This window comes from Vicia villosa, unplaced genomic scaffold (genome assembly GCF_029867415.1).
Source record: "Vicia villosa cultivar HV-30 ecotype Madison, WI unplaced genomic scaffold, Vvil1.0 ctg.002496F_1_1, whole genome shotgun sequence".
In the NCBI taxonomy this organism is placed as follows: Eukaryota; Viridiplantae; Streptophyta; class Magnoliopsida; order Fabales; family Fabaceae; genus Vicia; species Vicia villosa.
In genome coordinates, this window is record NW_026705948.1 from 200,577 (window position 1) to 217,838 (window position 17,262).

At 29.8% G+C, this 17,262-nt stretch overlaps 2 protein-coding genes across 2 annotated transcripts; one reads left to right on the forward strand and one right to left on the reverse strand.

The window, feature by feature from the left end:
- Positions 1–2,127: 2,127 nt before the first annotated feature.
- LOC131638998 (uncharacterized) lies at positions 2,128–5,077 on the reverse strand. Its single transcript, XM_058909523.1, has 3 exons — positions 4,671–5,077; positions 4,014–4,625; positions 2,128–3,577 (listed from the first exon to the last, which is right to left on the reverse strand). Exons 1-3 carry the CDS (start codon positions 5,075–5,077, stop codon positions 2,128–2,130), a joined length of 2,469 nt encoding a protein of 822 aa, XP_058765506.1.
- Positions 5,078–15,564: 10,487 nt separating this feature from the next.
- LOC131639003 (23 kDa jasmonate-induced protein-like) lies at positions 15,565–16,661 on the forward strand. The gene is made up of 2 exons (XM_058909528.1): positions 15,565–16,083; positions 16,179–16,661. The coding sequence occupies exons 1-2, from the start codon at positions 15,634–15,636 to the stop codon at positions 16,359–16,361; spliced, it is 633 nt and encodes a 210-aa protein (XP_058765511.1). The 5' UTR covers positions 15,565–15,633; the 3' UTR covers positions 16,362–16,661.
- Positions 16,662–17,262: the final 601 nt, after the last annotated feature.

A 17,262-nucleotide genomic window follows, 5' to 3' on the forward strand; every position in this document is an offset into this window, starting at 1 on the left:
CTATCCATTCCACAACCTCTTCAAATCATCAATTAAAGGTTGTAAGTACACATCAATTCTGACTTTTGGATTTGGCGGTCCTGGAATGACACACGTTAAAAACATGTATGGTTTTGTCATGCACATCTCAGGAGGGAGGTTGTAAGGGGTTACAATAACTGGCCAACTAGAATACATAGTTCCCGATGCTTGGACATATGGAGCAAAACCATCAGAGCATAATCCAAGCCTGACATTTCTAGGTTCTTCGACAAAATCGGGATGCACATCATCAAAGTACTTCCATGCCTGGCCATCAGATGGATGTCACATAGTGCATGAATTTGTTTTGTTTGTATGATGCTATGTCATTTGACTTGCACTACGCATTGAAGCAAACATTCTTTTTAACCTTGGTATTATCGGAAGATAGAACATAGACTTTACTGCTACACGTTCTTGCTTACTGTTAATGGCTCTACTGTGAACTTGATATCTTGGACTCTGACAAAACTTGCATTCCTCCAACGATCCATCTTGAGTACCAAACTCATTGTCATAAAACAACATGCAACCATTAATGAAACAATCAATATTTCTTACTCTTAAACCCAACATCGACACCAACTTCTTTGCATTATAGAAACTCGTAGGAAAGTTGTCTTTTGTAGCAGTTGAGTCCAACATCATTTTTGCGAAGTGCTCCAAACACTGATCAGGAACATTCCAATTAGACTTGGCAACCAATAATCTCACACACATTGATAACTTTGAGTCTGACAACCCCTCAAACAACATCATATTCATCTCATTCAACAACTGATAAAATTTTCGCGCTTCCTCATTCGGCAACTCTTCCCCGTCAAAATCTTCAGGTTGATCATAGGTCACGTTCACACCAAAAGCATCCTCAACCATGTGACCGATCAGATTAAAGTTTTCCTCATATTCCATAGGCCGTCGACTACATGAGGCATGCGTGTTGCTAGTCTCTGGTACGTTACTCGGCAGTTTTTCACCATTATACGTCCAAACCCAATAATTTTCAATGAAACCCCTTCTATGCAGATGACGTATTACTTCCTCTGAGTCACTAATTATATGTCTACATCCACATTTAAGACAAGGACACCTAACTTCTCCTTCTCTTCGACAACATTCATGAGCAAACGTCCACGCAATAAACTCATTAACTCCTTATATAAAATTGGGTTTAAGTGTACATCTTCCTGGATATAATCTATCGTACATCCAACTAAGATAATACAGATAATATTCCATACTGTAAATTTATATAATGAATACCTTTTTAATTAGAAATTTAAAAATATTAATGAATCAACTTAATAATATTCTTAAACATATTGCTGTAGTTCTAACTATTAAAAAAAATACTATATATACTATTAAACATAAACATATAAGATTTTGTTTTTGTTTTAACTATTAAACATATTCTTTTTGTTTTACCATAAAAATATAATAAACATATAATCATTTTTTTTAACATGTTATGTTTAAAAAATACTACTCCACACTATTTTGTTCTTAAATAACATATTATTTTTTTAAAGACTATAAAATATAAGTATAAACTATTTTGTTTTATTTTATATATACATATATAATATATTCTCATTTTAATATATATTTTATTTTACCATAAAATAAATAAACATATAGTAACTTTTTTTAAAATGTTATGATTAAAAAATACTACTTCACACTATTTTGTTCTTAAATAACATATTATTTTTTTAAAGACTATAAAATATAAGTATATACTATTTTGTTTTATTTTATATATACATATATAATATAAATCTCATTTTAATATATATTTTGTTTAAAAAAACAAAATTTTCAATTAAAAAAGTATATATTTCATTTTTTAATAATATTTAATTTATAATTTTATTTTATAAATTAATAATATTTTTTTGACATAACTATTATATTCATCTTTAATGAAAAAAGCCGTTTTTTATTAATATATAATATTTTTGTTAAATATTATTATAAAACAGATTTTATTAAACAGTTTTTAATTATTTATAAACAATTTTTTTTTGGAAATGAAAATACTTTATTCAAACCAAAAACAGTGTAATACAAGGCGATCAAGAGATCCCGCCACTCATAATCTCACTATGGCATCATTAACTTAGCAACATAGTGCCTAAGTTTATGATTCAGCCAGCTCCTATAAACAATATGATCGATAATTTTCGGTCCTATGCTACCATTGTCACTCACCTTAGATCGTCCAAAACAACACCTATTTCGGAACAGCCAAGTTTCATAAATTGTTTCAGTAAACGCACACTTCAGGATTGATGCTTTACTACCTTTTCCTTTGCTCTTCTTCATAACCCACTGAATTTCCTCATCCCACCTAAGTGGTGTATGTACCAGCTGCATCCAAGAGAGAATATAAGTCCAGATCTCACGAGTAATTCTGCATTCAAACATTAGGTGATTCAAAGTTTCTATCTCATTGCAGAAAGTGCATTCGTTGCTGTTTAGGAGGCCAAAATGATGGAGACGTTCTTTGCAGGGGAGTCTGTTGTTACACGCAATCCACAAGATGAACTGAGCTTTTGGTCTAGCTAGGTTTTTGTAGACTAAGTTTTGCCACTGAACCACGGGAAGATCTTGCAACAGTTCATGGTAGACAATTCTGGTGCTAAATTTAGGGTGCAGCATCATAGAGTTCCAACAGGGCAGGTCCATTGCAGCTTGCCTTTGGTTCAGGATTGTTTTTAGGATCCATGAACAAGAGGCTTTGACAGGGACAGTCATGATGGTCAAACTCTTGACATAATAGCAGTGTATCCACTTTATCCACAAGCTATCCGATTTGCCACTATGGTTCCAAAGCATTTTCAACAAGCTCGCTTTCCTCCAAATCTTTAGGTCAATTATGTTCAGCCCTCCAACTTTTCTCGGGTTACAAGTTTGCCCCCAAGATACAGGATGTTTCCTGGTTATCTTGTCACTACCAGACCAAAGAAATGATCTGCAAACAGCTTCAGCAGATTGAATCACTTTCATGGGCAATGGGACACAATGGAACCAATAGTTCGTAATCGCGAACAGCACACTCTTTACAAGTTGCAGTCTTCCTGCAAAGCTCAACAGGCTATTAGTCCAATTCCTAACTTTCCCAGTCATCTTCTCAACCATCACCATACAGTTTACAACAGATAACTTTTTACTAGATAGTGGGATGCCAAGATATCTGAATGGTAGGGTCCCTTCCTTAAAGTTGGTTATTTGAGAAAGAGTGTTCTTGGAAACTTGCGCCACATTGCCATAATAGATCATACACTTTTGCATATTAGCTGTAAGGCCTGTAGAGGAAGAGAAATTTTTGAAGTTTTCCATCAAGAGGCTAACAGAAGTGGTCTCTGCTTTGACAAAGAGAAGCAGGTCGTCTGCAAAGCTATGGTTGATAATGCCCAGCTTCTTACACTTTGAGTGGAACTTAAAGTTGGGATTATCCTTCAGTTTCTGTAAGACCCGATGCAGTAATCCATCACCAAGACAAAGAGCATAGGTGAGAGAGGGTCTCCTTGCCTGAGACCTCTCTTGGCCACTAGAAAATCAGTCAGCTCATTGTTAACTTTATATCTATACGATACTGTATTGATAGTCAGCATTACCCATCTGATGAACCTATGAGGAAAATTCATTTCTCTAAGGATTGTCTCCAGTGCATTCCAATCTATTGAGTCATATGCTTTTTGGAGATCCATTTGGATCATACACCTCGGGGGGGCACTCTTTTGCTATAACCATTGATCAATTCAAAGGCCAACAAAATATTATCCTGAATGTGATTACCTGGAATAAAAGCTGTTTGGCTCTGGTGCACAATGGAGCCTATCACTTTTCCCAATCTTGAGGCCATAACCTTTGAAATGAGCTTGTAAAGGATGGTACAGCATGAGATTGGCCTATAATCCTGAATTTTGGAGGCATTACTTTTCTTAGGGATGATTGTTACAATGGTGTTATTAACAGCTTTGTACATTTTCTCCTTCTCAAAGAATTCTCGAACAGCTTGGCAAACATCAGCTTTTATAATGTCCCAAGCTACCTTGTAGAACTTGGCATTATAGCCATCTCCACCCGGGGCTGTTTGGTCCTTCATGGTCATTAGGCACTGGTATATTTCCTCATCAGTGACAAGGACAGTGAGCTGTTCCATTTGATCTCTATTAAGTTGGGGACCCCTTCTCATTGCTTCAATATCTATGCCAGTAAGATCACTAGCAGGTGTGCCTACAAGATTTTTGTAGAATTGTATGACTTCCTCCTTAATACTCTGCTGGTCAGTTACAATATCATCTGATCCAGTTTGCAAGGACTGTATCCTAGTCTGCTTGTTCTTTCCTTTAAGAGTGGCATGAAAGAACCTATTATTCCCATCTCCCAATCTAATCCAGTTTATTTTTGCACGCTGGGCTAACATTTTCTCCTCAATATTGTTCAAATGAATCACCTTCTCAGTAAGGTTCTTCACTTTTTCTGCCTTTGAGCCATTCAATCTGTCCATTTGCAATTCAACTTGAGCACTTTGTAACTCATCCCGAGCTTCCTCAATTTGACCCTGGATGCCCTTAAAAGGTTTGCAAAGATTTCTGATAATAGGTTGCAGCCGTTGCAGTTTTTTTCAGCAGGTGTACATTGCTCCACCTTCCATAGGTAAGTCCCAGTTGGCCTTAACCGCAGCAAGAAACCCCTCAGTCTGGGTTACCACATTGGGAAATTTAAATTGTCTTTTAAAGGGACTGGTTTGTATGTTGTCTTTGAGGCATAATAAAGAATGGTCAGATACACCCGGTTCCATGATATATAAGGTAGTGTCAATGTTACGTTGCTGCCAGTGTATGTTCCCAAGAACCCTGTCGATTCTAGAGTATATCATCCCATTTGATTGCTTGTTGTTCCAAGTAAAATGGTCCCCCTGGCTTTCTTTTTCAAACAGTTCAAGATTATCCATCATGGTAACTAGGTCTTCATATTCAGATGCAGTCACCTCTCTACCACCCACACGATCTGTAACTCTCAAAACATTGTTGAAATCACCCATTAACATCCACGGTTCACTGGCAGGGGGCTTAAGCTGACAAATATCCTTCCACAGATTTCTTCTATCATTTAAGGTATTCCAGGCATATATATAAGTGCACCAGAATTGTAGAGAACCTGCCAGATCATACACCCCCACATGGAGCAATTGATCAGTACTAGCCAAATCCTGCCATTCGCATGGTTGAGGTAGTTATCCATGTAAGACCAGTGTGTGCCCAAATGGCGCCTTATTTTGTCAGCTTTATTCATCTTTATCCTAGTTTCAAGCAAAATAGCCATAGTAGGATGCAGATTCTTCAGGCGGGAATTAACCTCTATGCACTTCCCTATATTATTCATTCCCCTCACATTCCATGATACTATCATATTGGTAGGTCATAATTCACTCCCAATTCATTCACAAATAGGAGTGACTCAAAATCATTAGATATTAGTATATCACCATCATTTGTAACAGGGGTGCTTTGAGGCATCATACCTTTCTTTCCTTTGCTAACTTGGTTCCAGGTTTGAGAGGGTTCAGGTTCATCAACATGCTTACTCACATCAGGGTTCTTCACCGGGTCTTTCTTAGGCTGCCATTGTTTCAGCACTTTGCTCTTCTCCTCCACACATGAGTGTCCTGTCTTTTTGCAGATTTCGCAATACTTAGGCTTCCATTCATATTCTATAAGCTGAGTAATCTTCCTCTCACTTGTATCTCTGATGGTTATGCTATCTTTCTGCTTAGTAGTGATGTCAATCTCCACTAAGATCCGAGCATAAGATACTCGTAGCTTATTGGCCGTGCATTCATCTGTGCATAGAAGGGATCCTAATACACTTCCAATTTTCCCAAGGCTCTTTGCCCCCAAAGGTGGAGAGGTAGATTTGGTAGTTTTATCCAAATCGGCAGAGTTCTTAACATATAACGTTTAAAGTCAAACTCGTGATTCCATTCCCTTAATACCATGGGAGCCCCATGAATTGTGTAAGGACCTTTCATCTGAACTTGATCTCTGTCATCAGTGGTTTGGAATTTCAGGAGGAAATATCCTTCCTCGTGGTAGTAGATGCTTGGGAGAGAGACGAAATTCCAGAATTTAAGCATAATGTTCTTCACTGCATTCATGCTTAGGTTCTTACCCAAAGCATACATGATCAAAGTTGAATCCCAAAAGCGTAACTCAGACTCCACATCCGCCTCCTCTATCTCTACTTCCATTTCCCCCTCAATAATTTTGGGGGCATTAAACTGAATGGCAAGTCCATTTGTAGGTAATCTGTTTCCGCTTATCACATCCACCCATAATTTGTTTCTGTCCCTTTCACCCACAGGTTGAGTCAGCGTGGGGTTTTGAACAAGCAGTTGAGCAATTGTTTCTTCCTCTGATTCCTCTGATGCTTCCTCTTCCATAGTTATCTTCAAACTCGCTGAAGCTCTGCTTGCATCCGTTTTTATCTCCGAGTTCAGGGGAGTCGTCGGAGAAGATGAAACCTGTTTCTTTGGCCTTCCTCTACCCCGCGTCATGACCGAAGTTGAAACCCTACATCCTAGTGGTCCCTAAACCCGAAGGCTAGGACTTTAAACCTGACCAGAGACACACCACGCACGATGAAGGTTGAGAAATGGAACCCTAGATTTACACGCCGAAAATCGCTCTCGGTGTGCCGGAAATCGCTTGAGATTTATAAAACATTTTTATTAACTATTATATTAAACAATTTTTATATATATGTTAAAACAGTTTTTATTATTATAAAACATTTTTATTAAACAGTTTTTAATTAAATCTATACATTTTCGTTTTTAATAAACATATATATAACATATATTTTCTGTTTTTATACAACATAAATTAAACAGTTTTTAATTAAAAATTTATATATATATATATATATATATATATATATATATATATATATATATATATATATATATATATATATATATATATATATATATATATATGTATTTAATATATATTTTTTGTTTTTTTATAATAAAAATGTATATAATATATATTTTCATTTTTAATAAATATATATATATATATATATATATATATATATATATATATATATATATAACATATATTTTCTGTTTTTAATAAATATGTATTTATTATAACTTGCTAATAAGTTTTACAAAAACAAAAATCAAATTTAACCTAAAAACTAACCAAATCCATAAAATATATTAAATGTAAAATTCAAAAAAATTGCAAAACCTATCTTTTTCTTCAAACTCCTTCAATCTTTTAGATCAACCTTCTTCATTTCTATTATCTTCAATCTTCTTCTCAATTCAATATCTAAAATATATATATATATATATATATATATATATATATATATATATATATATATATATATATATATATATATATATATATATATATATATATATATATATATTGTTTTTATAATATATACTGTATAATATATACAAACACACACAAAAAAAATTAACACAAGTTCAATCTACTATAATATATTCTGTTTTTATAATATATACTATAAATTAAAAATAACAATGATACATATTAGAAATTAACATTCTAACAATATATATTAAAAATTATATATAACAATGATACATATTATATATAATATTTTCATTCTAACAATATATATTAACAATGATACATATAACATTCTAACAATATATACATTCTAACAATGATAGATATTATTTATAATATTTTTCGTTTTTAACATTCTAACAATATATATATCAAAAATTATAACATAAAATCTATTTTTATTAAATCTATATATGTTTCTTATTAGATAAATTAATAATCACATATAAAAATCTAAATTATATATCAAATCTATAACATAATCACATCAGATTTATAAATAAAATTGAAAAAAACCCTGAATGAACTTGAACAATATTTATTGAGATCTTGTAGTTGAATCAAAATCAGAAATTCTTGAGTTTCACCTACACATATTAAATCAAAATCAGAATGTTATATATTCTTAACGAAAAATTAAAAAAAAATTAACAAGAACAAGTGAAGATTGAAGATTACATATCTTTAATTGGATGAAGATTGTATGAAAATAGAAGAGAAATTTGAGAGAGGAAGAGATGGTGGGTTGAAGAGGGAGGAGAGAGCAACTTGAGAGAGGAAGAAATATGAAAATGGTTTCAAGAAAATGGAACGAAACGTGAAAAGATATAATAAATGTAGCGACGTGATTTTCACGTTGCAAATTAGCGAAATGAAAATCACGTCGCAAAATGCTAACGGATATAAATGTGTCAGTCAACTGCACACATCACTTCATTAAGTGAGTCTAATTTGTTTGGCGTGATATACAAAAATATTTGCGACGTGATATACACGCTGCAAAACAAATATTGAAAATTTGAAATTCCCCCCTTTGAACGTTACATGTTTTTATTTTATTTTGTTTTAATTTATTGATTGCGACGTGATAATCACGTCGCAAAATGTTTTTTGAAAAACAAAATCTAACAACCTAGAGAACGTTACATGTTTGCTTTTATTTTATTTTAATTTATTGGTTGCGTCGCAAATGTTTTTCGAAAATAATATTTCTGACACCCCATTTGCCAACGTTGATTTTAATTTTTTAATATTAGAAACTTAGAGTGATGTGATTATCACGTCGCAACTCACTTTTTTTGCCACGTGATAATCACGTCGCAAATTCACGTGGCTATAACACACTTTTCTTGTAGTGTTGACACAATATTCATAATGGTTTATCTACACTTCTTACCCTAAGATAAGAAATAACAACCGAAGAAATAAGGAGATTGATGACTCGATCTGCACCAAGGATAATACTAACATTTTCTTTTGAAAAACAAATTTTGATATTGCAGGTGTTTCCTATAAATGTGAAGGGAATTGCTGGTTGTTTGGTGGTTTTGGTAGCCTGGCTAGGAGCGTGGGTAGTTTCTTATACCTTCAATTTTCTTGTGTCAATTATCAGATTTAAATAATAATTGCATTGTTTTGGAGACAGGTACTATATTTTTGTATGCTGGACGTTCCCTCTTAACCATTCTATTTGTTGCAAAAGTAGTCTCAGAAACCGAAAGAAAAACATTGGAAGAAATACAAACTTGCATTAGTTCTTAAAAAAAAAATAAGCAAATCATATTTGCGTCTTTCTTAATTTGCATCATGTTTAAGGCAAGAAGCAGACTAGAATTTTAGTTATTGGCTATTTAAGATTTTTCCTTACAGTAGGATTACTTTAAATTTTAATTAAGTATGGTTTTGTAAAAGCTACATGTTCTAGCTTTTTGAGAAAAGTGCTCGCCTGCTTAATTTGTGTTTTTTTAGGTATCGCTAACGAGTGCCCACAGGACATTCTTTAAATATACTAAATAAAAAAAAGATTTTTTATAAAAGTTATGATTTCAATTTCCAATGCATCTTCAATGTATTCATTACACACATTTTCAAAAAATTTATCATTTTAATCACTTAAAAAGTACTCCAAAGGCACTAGTTAAAATTTTTTTTTTTAAATATTACAATGGTTAACTACACTGCACACAAAATTAACCATTGTCGTTCTATTTTGAGCTATTTAATGTTAAGAACCATTATGTGATTATAGACTGAAAATAGATTCTGATTAAAGTTCTGTGAAAGGATTATAATATTAAGATATAAAAGATAATAGAGTTTAAGTTCTGCATAATTTTATAGCTTCCAAATCATTTTATTGTCTAAATAATCTCAAATTATAATTTGTATGAAATAATTTTTAACTTATTTATAAAATGACTTTTTTAAACAGACATTATTTCATTTTTTGCTATTGATGGTTGATGGATAATATGAAAAGAGATTTCACACATTAATACGATAATAAACACGCTTTAATTTACGGGTCACTATCCGTAACATATTTATTTTATTCAAAATTTGTCATTGTTTAATAGAAATAATCTTTATTTTAAAATATAAAAAAAGTTTCATGTTTTTTCTTCTTTTTGTATGGCTGTTTGATTCAATTTAACGTATATATAATCATTATTCATTTTACAATTTAATATCTCATTTCAAATTTATATGAATTTAAATATTTTATAGGATATCAAATAAATTTATCATGAATATAAACATAAAATATATCAGTTTATATACTATTAACATATAGTATAATATAGTATAGTGATAGCAACAAGTTTGGACCCTTCTAGATCTAAATTACTTATAAAAAAAACTATTTATTAAAAATCAACTGCATGATAATATTATATATTTTTTTATTTTAATATGTAAAAAATTTCATGAGTTAATATCAAACAATATTTATTTTAATTTAATCGACAAAAAAATTATTTTTAAATATTATTTTATCTCCATCTCATGATTCTTTTATTCCTTTTTATATGATTATTTAATAAAATTAAATCTATATAATTATTGTTTATTTTTCAATTAAATAAATTATTTCAAATTTGTATTTTTTTTAAAATTTAATTTGCATTCATTAAATTTTCATTTTTTTTCTCCACTCACATGTTATTTTTTTTAACATTTTAATTATGCAAATTGCTCATAGTTCATTTTATTCATATTGTTCAAAAAATACTACACAATAAAAAATTCACCCGTGCGGGAGCACGGATCTCTGACAAGTTATTTATGTAAAGTAAAGAACCAAATAATCAAATTTGTAACAAAGTAATTAAAATAATTTAACTACTGTGATCTCTAATAATCAAATTTGTAACAAAGTAACCTTGTGTCATCGTGGTCCCTTCCATTACTTCTCGCCAGAGTATTATATTTGTTGTTATGTAAATGGTTGTTTCATCGTGGTCCCTTCCATTACTTCTTGACAGAGTATTATATTTGTTGTTATCTAAATGGGTGTGTCATCATGGTCCCTTCCATTGTCTAATGGTTGTTTCATCTTGGTCCCTTCCATTACTTCTCGCTAGAGTATTATATTTGTTGTTATCTAATGGTTGTGTCATGGTGGTCCTTCCATTATTCCAAATAGCATACAAAATGTCCGACATTATTTTTGTCGCGTTGCTAAATAATTTTGCAAGGACTGACCACTTATGTTTTCACACTTAATTATGAACATATACATTTTTGGCTTTTTTTTTGTATCAATTGTATTTTTTGTTATGACAAGAAAAAATAATAATATTATAATACACATGTGCGCCACGCTTTGAATAGAGAATTCGGTGGAATAAACAACTCAATGATAATTGATCGTGAAAGAAAAAATAACGGAAGGGACCACGATGAAATAAAAATAATCAACTCAGTGAAGTAAAAATAATCAACTGTTGTTTTCACTCAATTTAAGGATATTTTATTTACTCATCAATTAATCATAGTTTTATTACTCGTCAATTAATGATACTAAACCCACTTTTAATGAAAATAAAAAGCATTTATTATTAACTATCTAGGAAGTTATAAAAGTCTGGAACCAATTTTTAAGAAGTATATTTTCGAAACTTTTATAAATGGGTGTTTTCGGAAATAAAATATTTCTTTTAATGTTTTCCGAAGTGTATTGTCGAATTCTAAAAAAAATTTTGAAAAAGAATGGAAATTTCTTTATAAACCCCCAACCTTCTTGGTCATTCCAAAATGTTCCTCTATTTCGAAAATGCATTTCCGAAATCTTTTTTTTTTTTGAAAAAAATTGATTTCGGAAATGCACTTCCGAAAATACTTCCGAAAAAAGATGCATTTCCGAAATACTCTTTTTTCCAATAAAAAAAAGGTGAATTCGGAGATCTACTTCCAAATTCACCCTAAAATATTTCAGAAGTACATTTCCGAAATATTGTCTGATACAGAAAACAAAAATCAAAGGGAATCAATTGTATTAATTATATAATTAATTTGTATCAATTAAGATTATATAATTACTTACATTAGATTAAAATTAATTGATTATATAACTGCTTGATAAAATTAATTTATTAATTTCCAAGATTAGATTAAGTGTTCTTAAAAAAATAAAAATAAATTGTTCTATTCAATTATATTTATGTCTGCTAATTACTAATTCTTTTCATTTTGGTACTTTAATTCTATACATAAAACTTTAAATTAGTAAAAATAATTATTCAATATTTTCTTTTCAAATATTATTTCTTTTCATTTTGATAAAACTTTAAAATATTATTAGAGTTAAAAGGTAGTGCACTGACAGTGTAAAATAATTTTACACTGTCATCCAATAGAAAATCATAAATGTGTCATGTCATTAAGATTTTTTTTAATAAAAAAATAGTTTAATTGGATACATGGGTGGTGATTGGTTGACAGTGTAAAAATATTTTACACTGTCAGTGCATCACTCATTTTCTCATATTATTATTCTCTTAATTTAATTGTTTATTTTTTAATCTTTATTTATTTTTTTAATATATATTTTATCAATGATATATCATTAAATAATCATTAGAACATATAAATTAATCAAAAAAATTATATATTTTTTAAAATATTATTATTTTACTAATTTAATTATTTATAACTTTAATCTTTATTAATTTATTTTTTAACTATTATTAACTATTTAAAAGGTAAATAGTTGAATTATTAAATAAATTATTTATAAAACTGTAACTATTTAACTAAATTATTGAGATTATCTAAAAGTTATTACGTTTATTATAAAATAGCTAAATTATAAATATAAATAATTTAGTAGTTAATTACAAAATATAATTTTAACTTTAATTAAAATTCATTACGTTAATTATTAAATATCTAAAAGTAATAAATTTATAAAAAAAAATATAATTAAAATTTTAATTTTAACAATTAAAACTTAACTCAAATTTATAAATAAATTAATAAAATTTAAAATTTAAATAGGAAAATTATTAAACTAATAATTTAAATTTGTATTGATGAAATGTCATAAAAAAATTATTTGAAATACACAAGTGCCACGTGAAACTTTGCAAAAAAAAATTAAATTAAAATAGTAGCAAATAAGTTAGAGGAATCAAAATTTATATTTTTTTAATATACTAAAAATAATAATAGTTGATAGATTCAAAAGAATAAAAAAACAAAGTATGAAAATGAAATGTACTTATTAATTCAATATAACAAATTTCCAAAATTATTAAAATATCTTTTTTTTATTCTAAAAGGAATGTACTTATTCTATTTATAAGATGTTTTATTTGATCGGTTCAAAATTTGAAGTGGTTGGTTGTTCCCTATAATTAAAATCGATATATTTTTCTTTATTAACTAATAAATAGGATAAATCTTTGAAGATCTTAATTTTAAACCACCATTTCAAAATAATTCTATACTTCAAAACTTCTGCGTTTTTTCGGAATTCTACTTTCGAAATCCAAAAAAATGGGATTTCGGAAATACATTTCCGAATTCTTAAAAAAAATTGAAAAAAAAAAATTTGAGAAATACATTTTCGAAGTAGAGGATATTTAGGGGTTTTCGCTGGGGGTCAGCCCCATAGGAAGGTGAAGAAAGAAATTCTCAAAAAAAAATACTTCAAAAATGCATTTATTAAATAGGAGTGTTTTTGATTTTTCGCGCTGAAGGTTCTTCCTAGAGGGACTGCAAATAAATTCTCTAAGTTAATGATAATAACAATTATATTAATTTGAATATACTATCATCTCGTGACCTATGAGTATTATATTTGTTGCTGTCTAGATGGTTGTGACCACTTATGTTTTCACACTTAAATATACTATCATCTCGTGACCTATGAGTATTATATTTTTGGCTTTTTTGTATCAATTGTATTTTTTGTTATGACAAGAAAAAATAATAATATTATAATACACACGCGAGCCACGCTTTGAATAGACAACTCAGTAAAGTAATCAACTATTGTTTTCAACATCTCAACAAGCTTGATTTTTATACAAGTATGTCACATTTTGAAAATCAAAATATTAAACTGTCACGTTTTGTAATTTTTTAACTAGAATGCCACTTTTTTGCTACACCAATGGTTGGCCGAGCCATTGAAGAGCTTGTTTTTTTTCAATTTTTGTTATTATTTAAATATATTAGTTAATATAAATTGAATATAATTAATATAATATAATTTAAATATGTTTTTTAAATTTTTAAAAATATTAATGAAATTCAATAAATACTTTTATTAATATTTTAATATAATATTTTTAATTAATATTTTTAATTTTCTTATTACATGAATATTTTAATTAATGTTATTTATTTTATTTTTTAAAATAATAAATAAAAAAGGTCAGGTAAGAATTTAAGATGAATTAAATCGGACGCGTATTAAATTGAAAAATAAAACGCACACATCAAAATGATCAGAGCGTCACAAAGTTCAATAAATATATTCAATTATATTCGAAATCACAAATAAAAATGTCCAAATAAATAAGCTATGACTGCAGAAAAAAAAGTGACTGCAAACATAATTGAAAAATAAAATGAACACTGATACTAACCACGAGCAACACTGATTCGTAAAATAGCCAGATTAAAACTAAAAGTGAAAAGATTTTGCCCGCTAATTTTGCCCGCGTGACAAATTATCTTTATATTCGGTGAGTCTATATTAATTAATATTACATTTATATTAATTAATACATTTTATTTAAAGGTGATGTTATATAAATTGAATATTAATTAATATAGACTAACCGGTAAAGACAATTTAGCGAGCAAAATTTTTTGACTTTTGATTTTTATCTGACTATTTTACTAATCGACGTTGCATGTGGGTCGTATCAGTGTTTTCATTTTATTTTTTGATTCCGTTTGCAGTCACTTTTTTTACCGTCATAGCTTGTTTATTCGGGCATTTTTATTTGTGATTTCGAATATTTTTGAATATATTTATTGAACTTTGTGACGCACTGATCATTTTAATGTGTCTATTTTTATTTTTCGATTTAATACGCGGCCGATTTATTATTTATTTTCCAAACATATTTAAATTATATTATATTAATTATATTCAATTTATATTAATTAATATATTTAAATAATAACAAAAATTAGAAAAAAAAACAAGCTCTTCAATGGCTCAGCCAACCATTGGCCGAGTGTGTAGCAAAAAAAGTGGCATTCTAGTTAAAAAATTCCAAACATGGCAGTTTAGTATTTTGATTTTCAAAATGTGGCATACTTGTAACAAAATCCAACGAGCTTTCTCTTTATTGATCTAAGCTTACCTACTTACCTAAAGTCACAAATTATCAATTCATTTTGTTGTTGTTGATTAATTATTCTGAGAGAAAGACAAAATAAATTATGCCATGCATATGATAATTGGTGGCGGCTAGACACCAACTATGTCCCTCGTGATGATATGCGGTTTTATTATATGCGGTTTTATTATATTCCAAAATGGAGCAAAATGGAATTAGAGCCGTTGGATCTAGCATTTGTGAGTTGGCAACATCTAGGCCTCTTACTGCAGAGAAATGGACATAAGAAAACTGGAGAGGAGCTTCTCCCGCTATATATATAGTATCTCTCAGCCTCTCTCAAACAAAGCAAATTAAAATTTCTTCACTTACCAGAAAACAAAAACTTTGACTAAAAACAACGAACAATGGCAAATCCCTTTGGTGTCGTTGTAGATAATGATAAATTGGAGGAAATGGCAAAATATATTGGCAAAACAATAACCCAGGAAGATAGAGCAAGAGAAGCTATGCATCTGATTAATGAAGACGATAAGGACGCAAAAGCTGCAAAATATGTAGATTCTGTGAAGGAGTATTATGGTGATGGTGTGTCCACGTTGTGCCTAGTGTACAACGCCACTGGAGACACTATCTCTTATGTTACCGACCATGACTGGTATGGCTACATTGGCCGAACTCCGTATCCTACGGAGATCGGTAATGGCCAATGGGGAGCCTTTCATCATGTCCATGACACCGGTGCATCCTCCGGTTCTGAAGCTGCGGTCGTGTACCGCGGCAAGACAGCGAATGGAAATTACAGTGACTTTATGCTTGCTTGGTCTACACCTTGGGGAGGTTGGTACAGAAACAAGGTAAAAAACATTTTACTGTTTAGTAATTAAATTATCAGTCGAAATGTATGCTTTTTCATACAAGTAATGAACTAAATCCCCTCTCTTTTGTGTAGGCTTACTGTGAGATGGGTGCAGTTGACAGTTTTCCAGGGCGTTGGAGTGATATATATCCTAAGATAAATAATAGCGATTATCACGATAAAGTTGACAGGGACGGGATCAAGATAGATGTTGATACTGCTAAAGGCACAAGTCCAGTGTTTAAGGCAATCATTAAGATCCCTTTTAGTCCATGATCATCAATATCACGATTGAAGAGAAGTCTCAACTCTCAATAAATTGTTATTTTTCTCGTGTCGTGTTTGTATTATCACTTGTTAGTTCACTTATTTCCTGTGTTTGTATTATCACTTGTTAGTTCACTTATTTCCTGTGTTGCGTCTCCATTTGGAATTACTTTTGTATCAAGTGTATAAGCTTCAGTATGAATAACTGTGTAACTTGTTTGTTATTAGATGCTTTTCGTTGAGCATCTTGTACTTTTGTATCAAGTGTATAAGCTTCAGTATGAATAAATGTGTAACTTTTTGTTATTAGATGGTTTTCGTTGAGCAACTTGTACTTCAGTATGAATTATAATTTGTATGAAATAATTTTTTACTTATTTATAAAAGAGTGAAGACCCATTTTAGTCTCTCACAAAAATTTCAGAACCCAAATTAGTCCCTCATAAATAAAAGGACCAATTTAATCCCTTACAAAATTTAACCGGGGCATATTAGTCCTTTTGTTAATATTTTTTTCAAACCGGTTTTTTTCATACTTTTAAACCGTGACAGATTTGTCACATTGGTTTTATATTTTATATTTTTCATTTTTTAAATACTAAATTAATTTTTAATTATAATTTCATTTGTAAATAATTCTGAATTAATAATATCAAAAAACTCAAATGTCTTAAGTCTTTACCACTAATCCAATGTACATTCATCACGAATAATTCCTATAATTTTTAGTAATATTAAATAGTTGTGAATTTAAAACAAAAAAGTTAAAAATTGTATCAATGAGGTCTAAAATCCAAGTCCGTTCAAAGACAAATTAATTTCTACTGTTAATATTCTTAATAATGAATAGTTAAGTTAATAATTTAGAATAAATATTTATTTATTTCAAATAACAAACAAATAAATATTT

Coding starts and splice junctions, on each gene's coding strand:
- LOC131638998 (XM_058909523.1), bottom strand. CDS start 5,077: ATGGGTGATTTCAACAATGTTTTGAGAGTTACAGATCGTGTGGGTGGT. Junction 4,626..4,670: donor CCTATGGAAGGTGGAGCAAT/GTACACCTGCTG, acceptor ACCTATTATCAG/AAATCTTTGCAAACCTTTTA. Junction 3,578..4,013: donor TTCTTTGAGAAGGAGAAAAT/GTACAAAGCTGT, acceptor CTGATTTTCTAG/TGGCCAAGAGAGGTCTCAGG.
- LOC131639003 (XM_058909528.1), top strand. CDS start 15,634: ATGGCAAATCCCTTTGGTGTCGTTGTAGATAATGATAAATTGGAGGAA. Junction 16,084..16,178: donor GAGGTTGGTACAGAAACAAG/GTAAAAAACATT, acceptor TCTTTTGTGTAG/GCTTACTGTGAGATGGGTGC.